Raw genomic sequence first — 16,325 nt, 5'->3', positions numbered from 1 at the left:
ATATGTTTGGTTTTAGTTCTGTCATTTCACAAATTTGTTTTAAATTTATTTTAATACCCTCTGGTTTTTAAAGTCATTTGATATATGATCTGGGTTTTCTTTGCTTTGCTTTGTGTGTGTGTATTTTTTTTTTTTTTTTTTTGAGACAGAGTCTTGCTCTGTCACCCAGGCTGGAGTGCAGTGGCGTGACCTGGGCTCACTGCACTGTCTGCCTCCTGGGTTCAAGCAGTTCTCTGCCTCAGCCTTCTGAGTAGCTGGGATTACAGGCGGCCGCCACCACGCCTGGCTAATTTTTGTATTTTTAGTAGAGACGGTGTTTCACCATCTTGGCCAGGCTGGTCTTGAACTCCTGACCTCGTGATTCACCCGCCTCGGCCTCCCAAAGTGCTGGGATTACAGGCGTGAGCCACCATGCCTAGCCTGCTTTGTATATTTTTATTCTGAAAACTTGAACAGTCACGCTTCTAGTTTTTAACGTATCATTTATTGAGCATGTACCATGGGCCAGACACTGTGCTAATACTTGTTACACTGTTATCTAATTTTAACCTTGCAATAACTCTATGAGGAAGCTGCTGTTGTCATCCATTATCATACCACCTTACAGGGAAGAAACGGATGCTTAAAGAGGCTAAGTTGCTTAAGGTCACATGGTTAGTGAATGGTGGAGCTAGGATCACACTCAGGTCTTATGCTAAAACTTATGCCTTCACCACAGTGCTGTAGGCTCTTCTCTCTCTTACCCAAACTCAAGCCCTGGGTTGTCATTCTCAGGCAGTGGGGTTAGGGTAATTTACTGACGCCCTTTCTGCCCCATAATAAGGTACAGTCATCCCTCAGTATCCACAGGGGATTGGTTCCAAGACCCCTGTTGATACCAAACTCCTCAGATACTCAAGTCTGTTATATAAAATGGTGTAGTATTTGCATATAACCTATACACATCCTCCTGTATACTTTAATTTTTAAAATTTAAATATTTAATTTTTTAAAAAATGAGCCAGGCATGGTGGCTTATGCTTGTAATCCCAGCACTTTGGGAGGCTGAGCAGGCAGATCACCTGAGGTTGGGAGTTCAAGACCAGCCTGACCAACATGGTGAAATGTCTCTACTAAAAACACAAAAATGAGCTGAGCGTGGTGGCGTGCACCTGTAATACCTGCTATTTGGGAGGCTGAGGCAGGAGAATTGCTTGAATCTGGGAGGTGGAGGTTGCAGTGAGCTAAGATCATGCCATTGCACTCCAGCATGGTGACAGAGCAAGACTCTGTCTCAAAAAAAAAAAAGAGATGGGGTCTCACTATATTGCCCAAGTTGGTCTTGAACTCCTAGGCTCAAGTGATTCTCCTGCCTCAGTCTCCTAAAGTGTTGGGATTACCCACTGTGCCTGGCCTCTCCTGTATACTTTAAATCATCCCACATTACTTAGAGTGCTCCTGACTGTCCTTGGGGAATCAGTCCCTTATGTGGGTCCCCTCATTTCTCCCAACCTCCACCCAGTTCCCTTACCTGGCCACTTGGTTGATGACAGGAGCAAAGTAGGTGGGCCCGTAGAGCTGCACTGTGCGCAGGCTCTGGAAATAGCTCTCCAGCACACCCTCGATGCCCGCACAGTTGGGGTCCTCATCATTGTTGTTCTGTCAAAGAATATGCCCTGCCAGGCTGAGCCCATGCAGGGTACATCCAGGAGTGCTCTGATTCCAGCTCACTCCTTCCATTTTCCATCAGTCCCTTTCATGCTCCCCTCCAAACCCAGCCCTGCTCCCCTCTCTGCTCTGCTATCCTCTCATAGCTTCCTGTTCCTCTACATGCCCTTTGAAGAAATGTAAACAGAACAAAATCATCAACTTGGATGAACCAGATGCCAGGGCATGGAGATTAAGCTCTGGCCAATACCATACCAGGGGGAACTGGTGGGAGATCCGTCCCTCTGGGGGCAGCTTGGCCCCAAAGCCATAAGCTGGGAAGAGCTTGTCACTGTCATAGTCCTGGATGATCTCTCCCACTGCCTTGAGGGCCATGGCATAGGCGCTGAGCTGGTAGGGACTCATGTAGTGCAGGGAGGTAGGCTGCAGAGGATTCCCTGTAGGGACACAGGAACCCCAGTCTCATGATCATCTGGATCATCCATCTGCTCACCTGCTTATCTTTGTGTGCATGCATCCATCTGTATCCATTTATCTGCCCTCTGCCCATGTCCTCCCTCCTTATTTTACCCAATCATCCATTTGTTCATTTATCCATCTATCCACCTACCCATCCCTATATCTATTCATCCATTTACCTACCTACCCACACATCCATCCATCCACCCATCCACCTGGCCATACATCTATCTTTCAGTCTACTTATACATCTTTATCCACCAATCTCTCCATTCTCTTATGCAGCTACCTGCTTACCCACTCATCCATCCATCAGTCCATCCATCCATCCATCCACCCATCCACCCACTTGTCTACTTGCCATTTTTCTTCATTTTCCATCCATCTATATAGCAGTATTATTTTATCCATCCAGCTAGCCAGCCCTCTCCATTCCATTCATTCTCTTGTCTGTTCTCATATGGATTTATCCACTCATGCATTTCCCCTATCTAATTACTTGTTATTTCCCCAATTTAAACTTTGGTCCATTTGTCCACCCACATACCCATCCATGCATCTACTTGGCTAACCTATTATACTCACTCACCAACCCATGCACCCACTCCATTTGTTCATGGATCTATGCATTCATTCAAGACTCACCACCTATTCACCTATCCATCTCTCCTTATACCCCCTTTCTCTCTCATCCATCAGCCTACTCATCCACCTGTTGAGCTATATATCCTTTCAGCCCTCTGTGATCCATCTACCCATCTATTTTTCTGTACTCTATTTTCCTGGCTGGGTTTTGCCTAAGTTTGTGCTTCTTGGGTAGGTAAACTCTTATCCCTAGGTAGGAATCCAGACCAACTCCTAATGACTCCCTTAGAAGTCCCTTCCCACCTCCCCCTTTTTCACTCATCCATGTCTCACCATTGGAAGCCGTGAAGTCAATAGCTACTGTGAAGTTCAGCTGTGTCCTGTTGGGGAAGCAGATGAATTGAGAAATGAGGAACTAATAATTATTACTTCACTATTTCTCAAACAGTAATGTGCATATGGATCACCTGGGGCTCATGTTAAAATGCAGATTCTGATCCAGATGGTCTGGATAGAGCCTAACAAACTCCCAAGTAATGCTGATGCTGCTGGCTCATGGACCACACTTTAGGTAGCAGAATTAAATGCCTGCTGTGTGGCAGGTGTATTATAGGTCATTTAATTTAACCCTTACTATAGCCCTGAAGTAGTAATTAATATCCCCATTTGGCTGGGCGCCATGGCTCACGCCTGTAATCCCAGCCCTTTGGGAGGCCGAGGCAGGCAGATCACCTGAGGTCTGGAGTTCGAGACCAGCCTGACCAACATGGAGAAACCCCCATCTCTACTAAAAATAAAAAAAATTAGCCAGGCGTGGTGGCGCATGCCTGTAATCCCCACTACTTGGGAGGCTGAGGCAGGAGAATTGCTTGAACCCAAAGGCAGAGGTTGCAGTGAACCAAGATTGCACCATTGCACTTCAGCCTGGACAACAAGAGTGAAACATCGTCTCAAAAAAAAAAAAAAAAAAAAAATCCTCATTTTACATAGGAGAAAAGTGAAGTGCAGAGAAGCAAAGTATCTTTCCCAGGTCTGCCTGCTTCCACCAAACCAAACGGAATGTCCCCTATAGTCTGCTTGGCTTTTCCCTCTGTCTCTACGTCTCCGTCTTGCCTGACTATAACTTTCTTCGTGCCCCAATTTAGGTTACTGGGGCCACCAATGAAGACCACTGGTCTGGGAGCCGTCTTCCCGGGAGGAGCCGAAAGCCAAGAATGAAAGCAGCCCCATGAAGGGAACTAAGAGGAGCAGTATTCTGCATTTTACAGAGCACTTTGTAGTTGGCGAAGTGTTTTAAAGTTTATCTACATGGTCTCACTGGACCCTGACCATTCATAAATAAGAAACCCGGGGCTCAGAACTGGGAGTAATTTATTTCCGGGCTTTCAGCCCAGAGCTTGGCCTGTGACTCACCCTCCCTTGATGTAATCAACAAAAGTGAATTCAGAGTCCACAGAGAAGGAGAGCAGCGTCACCTGTGGGACAGAATAGGCAGCCCTGGCACTTTGGAAAAGGCAGTTGGGTTGGCAGAAGGGAGTGAGGCATATAGGGGCTTGGAAAGAGGCACGTGATGGGAGGCACATGATTCTACCTGCTCCCCCAGTCAGCCCCACCCTGTTCAACTTCTGACAGGGAAAAAGGGGAAGCTGTCAGAAACATAGTTGGATTTCCAAAAGTATATTAAATTGGGAAATACAACTTAGGTTTTTTTTCTTTTATTCTGCAAAAGAGTAAAATCAGAAAAATTTCCTGAGGTAGAAAAAACAAAAACTTAAGTGGTGCTCCTTGTGCCCAGTATTACTATTCCAAGTAATCTGTGCCCACTGTCTTGCCTTGCCCTCAATATTGCTCATGCTGTGTCAATGGGGACAGACACGGAAGGATCCAGGGAGGGCCACAGCTCTAGGGAGCACTCACAGTTCCTGAGTTGACATATTTTTTCTTCTTACATTTCTTCCGAGGGTTAAGTACCTAAGTGGAGGAGGTAACGGTGATGATGAGAAACAAAGGAAGGGAGGTGCAGACTCAGCACACTGGGATGGAGGGCCTGGGTGATCTGGACAGGGCTGGAATGCTCACCTCATATACTGTGAACTGGTTCTGGGCCTTGCTCAGCTCCCGGTAGCTGGTGGTGAACTCACCAATGAAATCGTGGCTGCAATGAGGTGGGTGTGGCTAAGCAGCAGCTGCTGCTGGTTTGGAACCAGACCTGAACCCAATCTTTTATTCCTTCTATCCTAAACCCCTACTTAGGCTGCAGGGCAGCCTAGTGCTGGGGCCATAAGGGAGGCCAAACATAGGGGAAAAACAGGAAGAGACAGTGTCCAGAGAGACAATTGAGGGGATCAGTTGTACCCAAGACCCTGGTGTTTATCATCACCTTTCCTGGCTCCTAAAGCTACTTTGGGGTTCTCAGTGAATGTACAACCTATTATTGAGAACTGCTTGGGTCAAGTACAGGAGAAGGGACCATGTGGGGCAGTTCTACCTTCCATCCCGATCCCAGTCGTACACGTCAATCTTCACGGTTCTGAAATGTAGGAGACAAACATATGCTGGGTTTGTATGATAAATCCCAGAGACACCCTCATACACTTAATCACACACATATCATCTCCCCATCCACCCGTCTGTCTTCCCATTAAGTTGTTCATCTTTCAACCTACCTCCCATCCTGTCTATTTGTTCATCAGTCCATGCCTGTACCCAACCACATACCCCTGTTAATACTACTATGGTTAGTACCACTAGTACTTTTTTTGTTTGGTTGGTTTTTTTACTACTTTGAGCCTTATTGTATTGCAGGCATTGTTCTCAGCACATTCACAGATGTCTCATTTAACTTAACAATCACCCTATATAAAGTAAGTACTATTATTCTTATCTTGGGATAAGGAGATTGAGATACAAAAAAAAAAAAAAAAGTAATTTGGCTAAGATCCCATAGCTAGTAAATGACTGAACTGAGATTTAAACCCAGGCATCCTGATTCCAAAGACTTTGTTCTTAACTGCCATGCCTAAATCATTCCATATGTCTACCTATCAGTATATGAGCCCATCCAACCATCCGTCTATCCATCTAGCTACCTATTTACCCATACATTTGCCAGTCCAATTACCTATCAGTTCATCTCTTTGGCTACCTAACTATATGTCTAGCCATTCACTGACTCACTGAGGCATGCAAGCATCCATCCGTCTATCTACCCAACTGTATAACATCTACCCATCTGGTTATCCATTCATCAGCATAACGATTCATCTACTCATGTATGTGCCCATCCATTCTTCCACCCTTCCACCTACCATCTATCTTTATACTACCCATTTACTCATTCATTTGGTTGGCCTATCCATCTAATTTATACCCATCCATCAACTAATTCACCTACAAATCCATCCATTCATCCATTTGCCATCTATTCATCTATCCAACCATCAATCCACTTGTCACTCAACCTATCTTTTTGTATTCCACCTGCTTTTCTGTTCATCCTCCTGCCTCCCCAGTCATCCATCAAACTCTCATTTACCAATTTATCACCCACCTATCCATCAGCTCATCCATCTGTTAATCACCCATCATGTGTATATCCACACATCCACCCATCATCAGTCCAATTATCCATTCATCTGCTATCCATTCATTTATCTGCCCCTCTACCCACCCACCAATTCACTCATATATCCATCCACATACGTATCCAACCATTCGCTAGTTTACCCATCCAACGATCCATCCATGTACCTGCTTATTCATTCGTTAATCTGCCCTTTCATCTACCCATCCACCTACCATTCCATCCATCAGTCGATCCATCCCTGGATAGTCCACCTATCCATCTGTATGGCTATCCATCTGTCTCTCCATCCACCCAATCTCATGCCACAAACTCTCTCACTGAGCAGGACCCTCCAATGCTATTTATGATACTTCGACTATCATTCTTGGGCCCAGGAACCCCACTGGCATGTCCTTGGCTCCTTATTCCCCAGCTTATGCCGGAGCCAACCTGTCATAGTCTCCATTGCACAGAGCCCGCACAGGGATGCTGAAGGGCTGCCACACAGGATTCAGTGTGTTTTTCACAACCTCTGTCTTGTGGCAGATGGTGAACCTGGAAGGGAGTGGGAAGGATTGGTATAATTTATCTCGTGCCTGGGGGTAGGACTGAATCCAGAGACAGAACCGGATGCTCTCAGAGATTCCTGAGATTACCCCACTTGTTAAGCACATGCCCCACCCCAGCCTAACAGCCCTGATGGCAGTGACTCACGTGCCATCCTCATTGCTCCTGTAGAACACAAGAAAGGGGTCTGATTTCCCAAAGAAGTCCTTCTTGTCCAGCTTGTTTGCACACAGCTGCATGGTGGCAATGTCCTAGGGATGGATGAAGTTGGGCTGGTGACACCCAAATTGCCCATAGCCTTCAGACAGCAGTCCATTAAAGGGTTTATGGGGAGAGAAGGGAGCTCCTGGGTCTAGCATGTGGCCCTTACTGACCCGACAATTGCTAAGCTCTTCTGCAGTCAGCAATATGGTCCCACACTTCTTGCCTGGTACACCCCTGGAAGCAGAAAAAGCCTCTTAGTGAGAGGAGGGAGGGTAGGCAACAAGGATTGAGTGGCCAGTCTGGGGTTAGGTGGGCCAGGGGATTCAGTTTGCCATTTACTGACAGTCCCTTTTGTCTTGAGTGCCTTCTGGTGAGGAAGGGCCTCACTTTGACTGGGTGGGGTCTGCAGTCTGGTAAAAAGGGGTTAGAACAGCTTAGGTGAACATCTCACAAAAGTAGCATGGGAAAGACAAGGGATTTAGAGTCAGGGGATTTTATGATTGTTAAGCTGTGTGACCCTGGGCAAGTTATTTCCCCTTCCTCAGCTTTAGTTTTTTTTTCTCTGTGAAATGGGAATCATGATGACTTGTCAGGGCTGTGAAGAGATCTGAATGAGTGCATGGAAGGAAAATCAACTCGTAATCTTTATAGATATGAGCTGGTTGTATTCTTCAAAGCCGACTCTGGTTCCTACTATATGCCGGGTGCTGTGATAGATATGAATTGGGCAACTGGCACTCTCCAGCTCTGCTAGACTGCCCGCAGGGAGCTTCAGGGGCAGGGGGAGGTGGAATGTCAAAGCCAATAGGTAAATAGAGTGGGTTGTAGTGATACTGAATGAGGGAGAAGAATTTCTATCCAGACCCAGGGACAAAGGGCTGGTTTGTTAGGTCAAAGCTGATGTGCTTTCTGAAGACCATGGAGAGGGAGATTTAAAAGACAAGGGAAACCTTATCCTTTCCTGACCCTAGAAGGAACACTTCCATGTGCTTGAACGGTGCATACAAGGACCCCCAAGAGACCTTGGGCCTGTGAACCCTGATTCCCAAAGGGATCCAAAATGTGGCAGGGAGAAAACTAGGTCAGGAGGGTCCTGGATTCCAGTCCTGGCTCTAACTTGCTATGTGATTTTCCCTATCCTTAGAATGAGAGTTGAACTATTTCTTTGGATCCTTTGATCTTTGACTCTTTGTGCTTTACCAAGAGGGAGCGTGATGAGAATAGGGACTATTCGCCTACGGCTGGGCGTGGTGGCTCACGCCTGTAATCCTAACATTTTGGGAGGCCAAGGCGGGTGGATGACCTGAGGTCACGAGCTCGAGACCAGCCTGACCAACATGGTGAAACCCTCTCTCTACTAAAAAGACAAAAAAAAGAAAAAAAATTAGCTGGGTGTGGTGGCGGGCACCTGTAATACCAGCTACTGGGGAGGCTGAGGCAGGAGAATTGCTTGAACCCGGGAAGCAGAGTTTGCAGTGAGCTGAGATCGAGCCCTTGCACTCCAGCCTGGTTGACAGAGTGAGACTCCGTCTCAAAATAATAATAATAATAATAATAATCATCATCATCATCATTCACCTGCACATCCAGGACCAACAAATTGTTGATCCTGTTGCCTCCTCACTGTTCTTTGCCTCCTTGATGTTCTCCCTTACCACCTCATCCATCCAGTGTGAATTCCAGTCAGTGATTATAATAATCATTCCTTTGCATCCTGTCTTTTTCCTTCTCTCACTTTTTTTTTTTAAGAGTCGGGGTCTCTTGGCTGGGCGTGGTGGCTCAAGCCTGTAATCCCAGCACTTTGGGAGGCCGAGATGGGCGGATCACGAGGTCAGGAGATCCAGACCATCCTGGCTAACACGGTGAAACCCCGTCTCTACTAAAAAATACAAAAACTAGCCGGGCGAGGTGGCGGGCGCCTGTAGTCCCAGCTACTCTGGAGGCTGAGGGAGGAGAATGGCGTAAACCCGGGAGGCGGAGCTTGCAGTGAGCTGAGATCCTGCCACTGCGCTCCAGCCCGGGCGACAGAGCGAGACTCCGTCTCAAAAAAAAAAAAAAAAGAGTCGGGGTCTCACTCTGTTACCCAGCTGGATGGAGTACAGTGGCACAGTCATAGCTCACTGAAGCCTCAAATTCCTGGACTCGAGATCCTCCCACATCAGCCTCTCAAGTAGCTGAGACTACAGGTGCACATCACTACACCTGGCTAATGTTTACATTTTTACTTTTTTAGAGACAAGGTTTGGCTATGTTACCCAGACTGGTGTTGAACTCCTGGCCTCAAGAGATCCTCCTGCCTCAGCCTCCCAAAGTGCTTCGATTACAGGTGTGAGCCACTGGCCCAGCCTTTTCTCTCACTTTCGATATATTTATTTGGCAGAACCACAGCTCTAGTTAAGCCTAACTCTGCCTAACCCATACTGTACCTGTGAAACTGAACATGGCCAGACAAAAACACAATTATGTGAACTTGTCTTGTTTCGAATGCATGACTGCAGACCTCAAGAGGGTCCTTATTGTTGCCTCGGATTCATACGTCCCAAGGTCCTTCACTCTCTGGTAGATGGTAGTTCTGGTAGATGGCAGTTTCACTCCTTCTCTTTCCTCAACCCCTAAAGCCTCCTCCCCTATCCACATTCTCAGCCAATGACCTTGTTTCCTACTCACTGAACAAAATTGAAGCAACCAGAAGAGAATGTCCACCCACCACCACACCTACCCTGCCACCAGTATCTTCACCCACACAAGTGTGACTCCTACAGTTGCTATAAATGAACTGTCCTTGTGCCTATTTATCCCTCCACTGTGTACTATGTTTCATACTGTCTTGTCTGCACAAGAACATCACTTCAGTAATGCTCACCTCTTTTTATTACATCAAGTTTTCAGTTTCTACTTGGTCATTCCCATCAATATGTAAATACAGTATAATTTTCCTTTTTTTTTCTTTTCTGTAGAGATGGAGCCTCACTATGTTGCCCAGGCTGGTCCTGAACTCCTGGGCTTAAGTGATCCTCTCACCTCAGCCTCCAGAGCAGCTGGGAATACACTACGCCCAGCCATGTGATATAATTTATCTCATGTTAAATTTTTTTTCCTTTTTTTTTTTTTTTTTTGAGATGGAGTCTCACTCTGTCACCCAGGCTGGAGTGCAATGGTGTGATATCGGCTCACTGCAACCTCTGCCCCCTGGGTTCAAGCGATTCTCCTGCCTCATCCTCCCTAGTAGCTGGGATTACAGGCGCGCTCCACCACACCCAATTAATTTTTGTATTTTTAGTAGAGACAGGGTTTCACCATGTTGGCCAGGCTGGTCTTGAACTCCTGACCTCAGGTGATCCACCTGCCTTCACCTTTAGGAGGCCTCAGCCTCCTGAAGTGCTTGGATTACAGGTGTGAGCCACCGCGCCCAGCCTCATGTTAAAAAATTATAAGCTTGGCCGGGCATGGTGGCTCACGTCTGTAATCCCAGCACTTTGGGAGGCTAAGGTGGGTGGATCACGAGGTAAGGCGTTCAAGACCAGCGTGGCCAAGATGGCAAAACCCCATCTCTACTAAGAACTACAAAAATTAGCCGGGTGCGGTGGCAGGTGCCTGTAATCCAAGCTACTCGGGAGGCTGAGGCAGGAGAATCACTTAAACCGGGGCGGCAGAGGTTTGTAGTGAGCCGAGATCACACCACTGCACGCCAGCCTGGGCGACAGAGTGAGACTCCGTCTCAAAAAAAAAAAAAAAAAAAAAAATTATAAACGTATTCTTGACCTCTCTTCCTGCTTCAGCCACATCTCCTTCTCTCCTCTCCCCTCCCCTCCCCTCCTCTCCCCTCCCCTCCCCTCCTCTCCCCCTCCACTCTTCTCATCTCCTCTCCTGTCCCTTCTCTTCTTTTCTTTTTTGCGACGGAGTCTCCCTCTGTTGCCCAGGCTGGAGTGCAGTAGCATGATCTTGGCTCACTGCAACCTCTGCCTCCCTGGTTCAGGCGATTTTCCTACTTCAGCCTTCTGAGTAGCTGGGATTACAAGCATGTGCCACCACTCCCAGCTAATTTTTTTGTATTTTTAGTAGAGATTTCACCATGTTGGCCAGGCTGGTCTGGAACTCTGGACCTCAAGTGAGCCACCCACCTCAGCCTCCCAAAGTGCTGGGATTACAGGTGTGAGCCACCGTGCCTGATCACACATCTTTTCTCTTCTCCCCTTTGCTGTAAAACTCCTTGACAGATGCCTTGACTCCCTCTGTCTTCCATCCACTTCACCTACACCTCTCCTTTAAAACTATGCTTGTAAGAATCAACAGGGATTTTCACCTTGCTAAATGCAATGGCCAATTCCCAATCCTCATCTTATTTGAGCTGCAGCAGCATTTGACATGGTTGGTAACTCTCTCCTTGATAACACTTCTCTTTGCTTCCATGACAGCACCCTCTCTTGGTTCTCATCCTACTTCATTAATTGCTCCTTCTCAGCCTTCTTTTCTAGGTCCAATTTGTGGAGCCTCAGCCTTTGGTTCTCTCTCTCTCTCGTCTCCCTCTTTCTTTTTCGCCAGTCCTTCCTCCCCTCCTTTGGTGATCTCATCTAATAGCATGGCTTTAAAGTTAACATCTAAGGCCAGGCTCAGTGGCTCATGCCTGTAATCCCAGCACTTTGGGAGGCCAAGGCAGGAGGACTACTTGATGTCAGGAGTTCAAGACCAGCCTGAAAAACACAATGAGGCCCCTTGTCTCTACAAAAAATAATTTTATTTATTTATTTATTTTTTGTGAGACGGAGTCTCGCTCTGTCGCCCAGGCTGGAGTGCAGTGGCGGATCTCAGCTCACTGCAAGCTCCGCCTCCCGGGTTTACACCATTCTCCTGCCTTAGCCTCCGGAGTAGCTGGGACTACAGGCGCCCGCCACCTCGCCCGGCTAGTTTTTTGTATTTTTTTAGTAGAGGCGGGGTTTCACTGTGTTAGCCAGGATGGTCTCAATCTCCTGACCTCGTGATCCGCCTGTCTCGGCCTCCCAAAGTGCTGGGATTACAGGCTTGAGCCACTGCACCCGGCCCAAAAAATAATTTTAAAATTAGCTGGGCCTGCTGGCATCCACCTGTAGTTCCAGCTACTTGACTTCTTGGAAGGTTGAGTGGGAGTATTCCTTGAGCCAAGGAACTTGACGCTGCAGTGAGCTATCATTGCACCATTGCCCTCCAGCCTGGGCTACAAAGTGACAGCCTGTCTTGAAAAATCAACAACAAAACCAACATCCAAGATTCATTTGATACCTCCACTTGGATATCTAACATTTTATATATTTATAAAACATAAAATTCAACATGTCAGATTGAACTCTTGATTGAATTCCTCCTCCAACTTGCTTCTCCTTCACATTTTTTGTTTTGTTTTGTTTTGTTTGTCTTTTCGTCCACAGACAGAGTCTCACTCTGTCACCCAGCTTGGGGAGTCACCCGGCTCTCCTTTGTTTTTTTTTTTTCCTACTATCTCGGTTGGTGGCAATTCCATTTTTCCTGTTGTTCAAGCCAAAGACCTTGGTATTGTCCTCAACTCCTCTTTTCCTCTCACATTCATATTCAATCTGTCAGGAACCTGTTAGCTCTACCTTTAAAATATATCCCAAATCTGACCACTTCTCACCTTCTTCACAGGTAGCAGCCTGGATTACTGTCAGAGTCTTCTCATTGGCTCTCTGCTTCTACCTTTGGCCACCCAAGGTTTATTCTTTTTTTAAAAATTTTACTTAAAAAAATTCTTTTTTGAGATGGAGTCTCGCTCTGTCGCCCAGGCTGGAGTACACTGGTGCAATCTTGGCTCACTGCAAGCCCTGCCTCCTGGGTTCATGCCATTCTCCTTCCTCAGCCTCCCGAGCAGCTGGGACTACAGGCACCCGCCACCATGCCTGGCTAATTTTTTGTATTTTTAGTAGAGACAGGGTTTCACCATGTTAGCCAGGATGGTCTCTATCTCCTGACCTCATGATCCACCTGCCTCGGCCTCCCAAAGTGCTGGGATTACAGGCATGAGCCACCGCGCCTGGTCCCCAAGGTTTATTCTTAACCCCATAGCTAGCATCATCTTTTGTAAGCAGCCATATCATGTCACTTCTCTGCTCAGAAACCTCTAGTGACTCCCGTTTCAGAGGAAAGGTAGAAGTCCGCTGCAAGACCCTGTTAGCTCTTCAACCTCACTTCCTCCTGCCTCCCAGTCATCTGGCTCCAGTCACACTGGCCTCCTTGCTGTTCTTTGAATGTGCCAGGCTTTTGCACTGGCAGTCTCCTCTGCCTGGAACATTCTTCCTCCACATGTCTGTACCACTGACTCCCTCACCTCCCTCAGGTTGTTGCTCCACAGTTACCTGTCCATGAGACCTGCTCAACTGCACTGTTGAATCCTGCACCTCCCACTCACCCAGCATTTCCAGTTCCCCTTGTTCTGCTCTACTTTGTCTCTTTCCTCATAGCACTTAATATTGTCTAAGCTAGTATGTAATTTACTTATGTCTATTTTGTACCCCCACAACTAGAGTATCAGCCCCCTGAGGACAAGAACCTTTGTTAAGCTAATCCCCTTTATAAGTGGCTGACATAGGGTATGTATACATAGTGTTTGTGGAATGAATGAAGCCCTGGTGCCTAGAACAGGGTGTGGGATATAAAACATGCTAATGCATATTTAGTGAGTGGATATAATGGAAATTCCTGAGGATTTGATTTATTCCGGGGGAGCTTCCCTGTGGAGAGGGGCTTGGAAGTGGACCTTAAAGGTTGAATCAGATTTAGAAAAAGAGTGAGGGGGGAGAGAGAGAGAGAAGAGAGAAGAGAGAGAGAAAGAAGGAAAAGACATATGAGGCCTGAGAGTGACTCGGGCAGAGCACTGGAAATTGGACTTTGCTACGAGGGTGATGGGAGCCAGTGCAGGCTCCTGACCAGGGACAACCCCAGCCTCCACTGCTATCAGTCAGTGGCATCCTTGGGACAGAGAATTTGGAAGCCCCCACCCCACTCCCACACCCCTTCCCATTCAGCTTACGTGAGGGTTCTTTCTACTCGGCTGCCCTGGCCTCCGATCACCTCTCCCAGGGCCAGGAATGCTTGTCCCAGGAAATCCTATGCAGGACAAGGAGTCAGCGAGACCAGAAGCTCTTGAGTGCTGAGTCCCAGCTCAGCCCCAGTGATGCTCCTGCATAGGAGGACCAGGGCAGTTCCCAGGCGAGTGAGTGGTGCAGGAGCCACCACCCTGCATGGGCTTTATTGGAGGGGGTGTGAAAGAAGGGGTCTGCGAGCAATCTCTGTCTCATAGTGGGTCATCAGTCCAAGCTTGTTCTCCACAACACCACCCCCACCCCCAGCCTCTGCCCAGCCCCATTCAGTCTCACCTTCTGCAGTTCCCAGTAGTGGCAGCCAAGAAGGAAGAAGAACAGTGAGCAGGGGGCACAGGCAGGACACTCAGGCAGGAGGAGAGGGACCAGGAGGGTGGGTTGGGGGTTGGGGGCCTGAAGAAGATGGGGTCTGGGTCGAGGGTTAGGAGGAGTTCCAAGAGTTGTTGAACACATCTAAGTGCATCCTTTGTGCTCTGCCAACCCTCTAGTAAACGTTTGCTCACCGGTTTGGAGATGTTGGTTTTGGAGTCCACGTTGTACCTAGGAAAAGAGTGGAACGGGTGTGGGGTGGGGCTGGGTGGGGGAGAGGGTGGAAGGGGGTCGGGCACCGAGTCTTGGTGAAAATTTTGGGTGGAGGGATGAGTGGCTGTGGACCCGAATTCAGCTTTGGTCTCCTTTGGGGGAGGAGTCAGGGTGGGCCGAGGAGTAAAAGGGTCAAGCCTGGGCCGAGGCCAAATCAGGGGCTGCTGGGGGCAGGGTTGTCTGGAAGGGGTGGGGCCTGAGGTGGAGCTGCGATAGGAGCAGAGTTATGGGCGGGGCCAGAGCGGGGGACGGAACTGGACCGCATCTCACAGAAGGGCAGGACTCGGGCTAGAGGGGGCCATTCAGAATGGGAGGGAGGCCTGCGGGAAGAACCAGGCCGGGAGGCGAGGCGGGGGTGGGGCCAGCTAGAATTCCGGGCGGATCCAGGTCGGGGGCGGGCCAAGCCAGAATTCCAGGCGCAGCCTCACACATCGAAGCGCAGATTTTGCTTTTCCTCAAAGAAATAGTCGAGGACGAATTTGCGCACGAAGTCTGGGTTCAGCGTGTTATCGATCACCTCGGTCCGTCCGAACTGGGTAGGGGGATGGAGGGTCAGCGTGGTACGTGCAGACGCGCAGGGGATTCCCGGGCGACGCCCTGGGCCGGGGGGGAGGGGGGCTCTGGGACTCACCTCCCGCCACTCCTGGCTGGCCCGGCTCTGCGTGTAAAGCACCACCACTGCAGGTGGGGGCAGGGAGGGAAGGACGTGAGGTCGGCTTGCACCCCTGGCCCCGACTCCACCCGCCCCTGAGTCTCGCCCAGACCCCAAGTTCCCCCTCCCGGTCCTGGAGCCGCCTACTGGGGTCGGACTTGGAGAAGGTATCAAGGTCTAGCAGGTTCCTAGAGAAAAGCAACAGACAGACAGAGTGGATCATCCTGGAGCCCGCCCGCCTTGAGTCGGCTCTGAGCCGGGCACTGAGGGGAGATATGGGGCCCGCATCAAACCTCTGTCCCCCATGACTACCCCCAGCTGGGGTCCGCGCTGTCAGCACTCTGGACAGCACCGGAAATCGCTGTCCAGGAACCGTGGCTCTGCGGACTGGACGCGAACGCACCCACACTGTCTCCAAGGGCCCAGGAAAGAGGGCTCGCCCCAGAACTTAGTCCTCCTGGGGCCGAGCTCCTACTGAATACCTGCGACCCACCCCCTGAACCAGCAGGCTGAGCCCTTTTTTCAGGGTGGGGCTGCCCAAGAAGACCCCCCCTTCTCGATCCCACCAGCAACACCCCTGTCATCAGTTGTGATTTTCCAGCCAATTTCGCCTCTCCCCTGGGGGTCTAGCCCCTGCCCGGGCTGAGCCCCGCGGCTGGCTGGGGCTGGGGCAGTGACAGTGCCTAAGCCCTCCCCAGCGCGGCTCGCTCACCGGCAGGACACGGTAATTTCAATCTTGGTGGCCGGGACGCTGCGCTCGGAGGCTCCGCCGAGAGACATGGCTGGTCGGGCGACCCGAGCCGCAGGAGGCTGCGAGACGAGGGCTGCTGGGGCTAGGGGCGACGGCAGCGGCGGGGCCGGCCCATGTGCCGCGGTGGCGGCGGCGGCTGCAGCGGCGGCGGCGGCTGCACTCCCTCCAGTCCTGCGTGCGCTCCCGCCGCTCGCGCCCTGACAGTGGCCGCTGGCGGCAGCGGCT

At 49.3% G+C, this 16,325-nt stretch overlaps 1 protein-coding gene and 1 long non-coding RNA gene across 2 annotated transcripts in view; one reads left to right on the top strand and one right to left on the bottom strand.

Annotated features, from left to right (window-relative positions):
- Positions 1-4,051, top strand: part of LOC117083213 — a 15,742-nt gene extending 11,691 nt beyond the window's left edge. Inside the window, exon 2 of the long non-coding RNA XR_004437000.1 lies at positions 3,837-4,051. This is a non-coding gene — a long non-coding RNA (uncharacterized LOC117083213). The remainder of the gene's footprint in view (positions 1-3,836) is intronic.
- CPNE9 (copine family member 9) overlaps positions 1-16,325 on the bottom strand; it is a 26,716-nt gene extending 10,391 nt beyond the window's left edge. The window contains exons 1-17 of the mRNA XM_033210584.1: positions 16,062-16,325; positions 15,497-15,537; positions 15,329-15,375; positions 15,126-15,229; positions 14,619-14,655; positions 14,392-14,394; positions 14,046-14,122; positions 7,198-7,261; positions 6,971-7,074; positions 6,707-6,811; positions 5,180-5,221; positions 4,771-4,846; positions 4,609-4,662; positions 4,105-4,166; positions 3,025-3,071; positions 1,903-2,084; positions 1,511-1,638 (exon numbers count right to left, since the gene is read on the bottom strand). Of these exons, the coding sequence (XP_033066475.1) occupies positions 1,511-1,638; positions 1,903-2,084; positions 3,025-3,071; positions 4,105-4,166; positions 4,609-4,662; positions 4,771-4,846; positions 5,180-5,221; positions 6,707-6,811; positions 6,971-7,074; positions 7,198-7,261; positions 14,046-14,122; positions 14,392-14,394; positions 14,619-14,655; positions 15,126-15,229; positions 15,329-15,375; positions 15,497-15,537; positions 16,062-16,129 (1,241 nt within the window). The 5' untranslated portion in view covers positions 16,130-16,325. The remainder of the gene's footprint in view (positions 1-1,510; positions 1,639-1,902; positions 2,085-3,024; positions 3,072-4,104; positions 4,167-4,608; positions 4,663-4,770; positions 4,847-5,179; positions 5,222-6,706; positions 6,812-6,970; positions 7,075-7,197; positions 7,262-14,045; positions 14,123-14,391; positions 14,395-14,618; positions 14,656-15,125; positions 15,230-15,328; positions 15,376-15,496; positions 15,538-16,061) is intronic.

Source organism: Trachypithecus francoisi, unplaced genomic scaffold (assembly GCF_009764315.1).
Source record: "Trachypithecus francoisi isolate TF-2019V2 unplaced genomic scaffold, Tfra_2.0 Lachesis_group0, whole genome shotgun sequence".
NCBI lineage: Eukaryota > Metazoa > Chordata > Mammalia > Primates > Cercopithecidae > Trachypithecus > Trachypithecus francoisi.
Note: the sequence above shows the minus strand (reverse complement) of the source record. Positions and strands in the feature narration are given on the sequence as shown.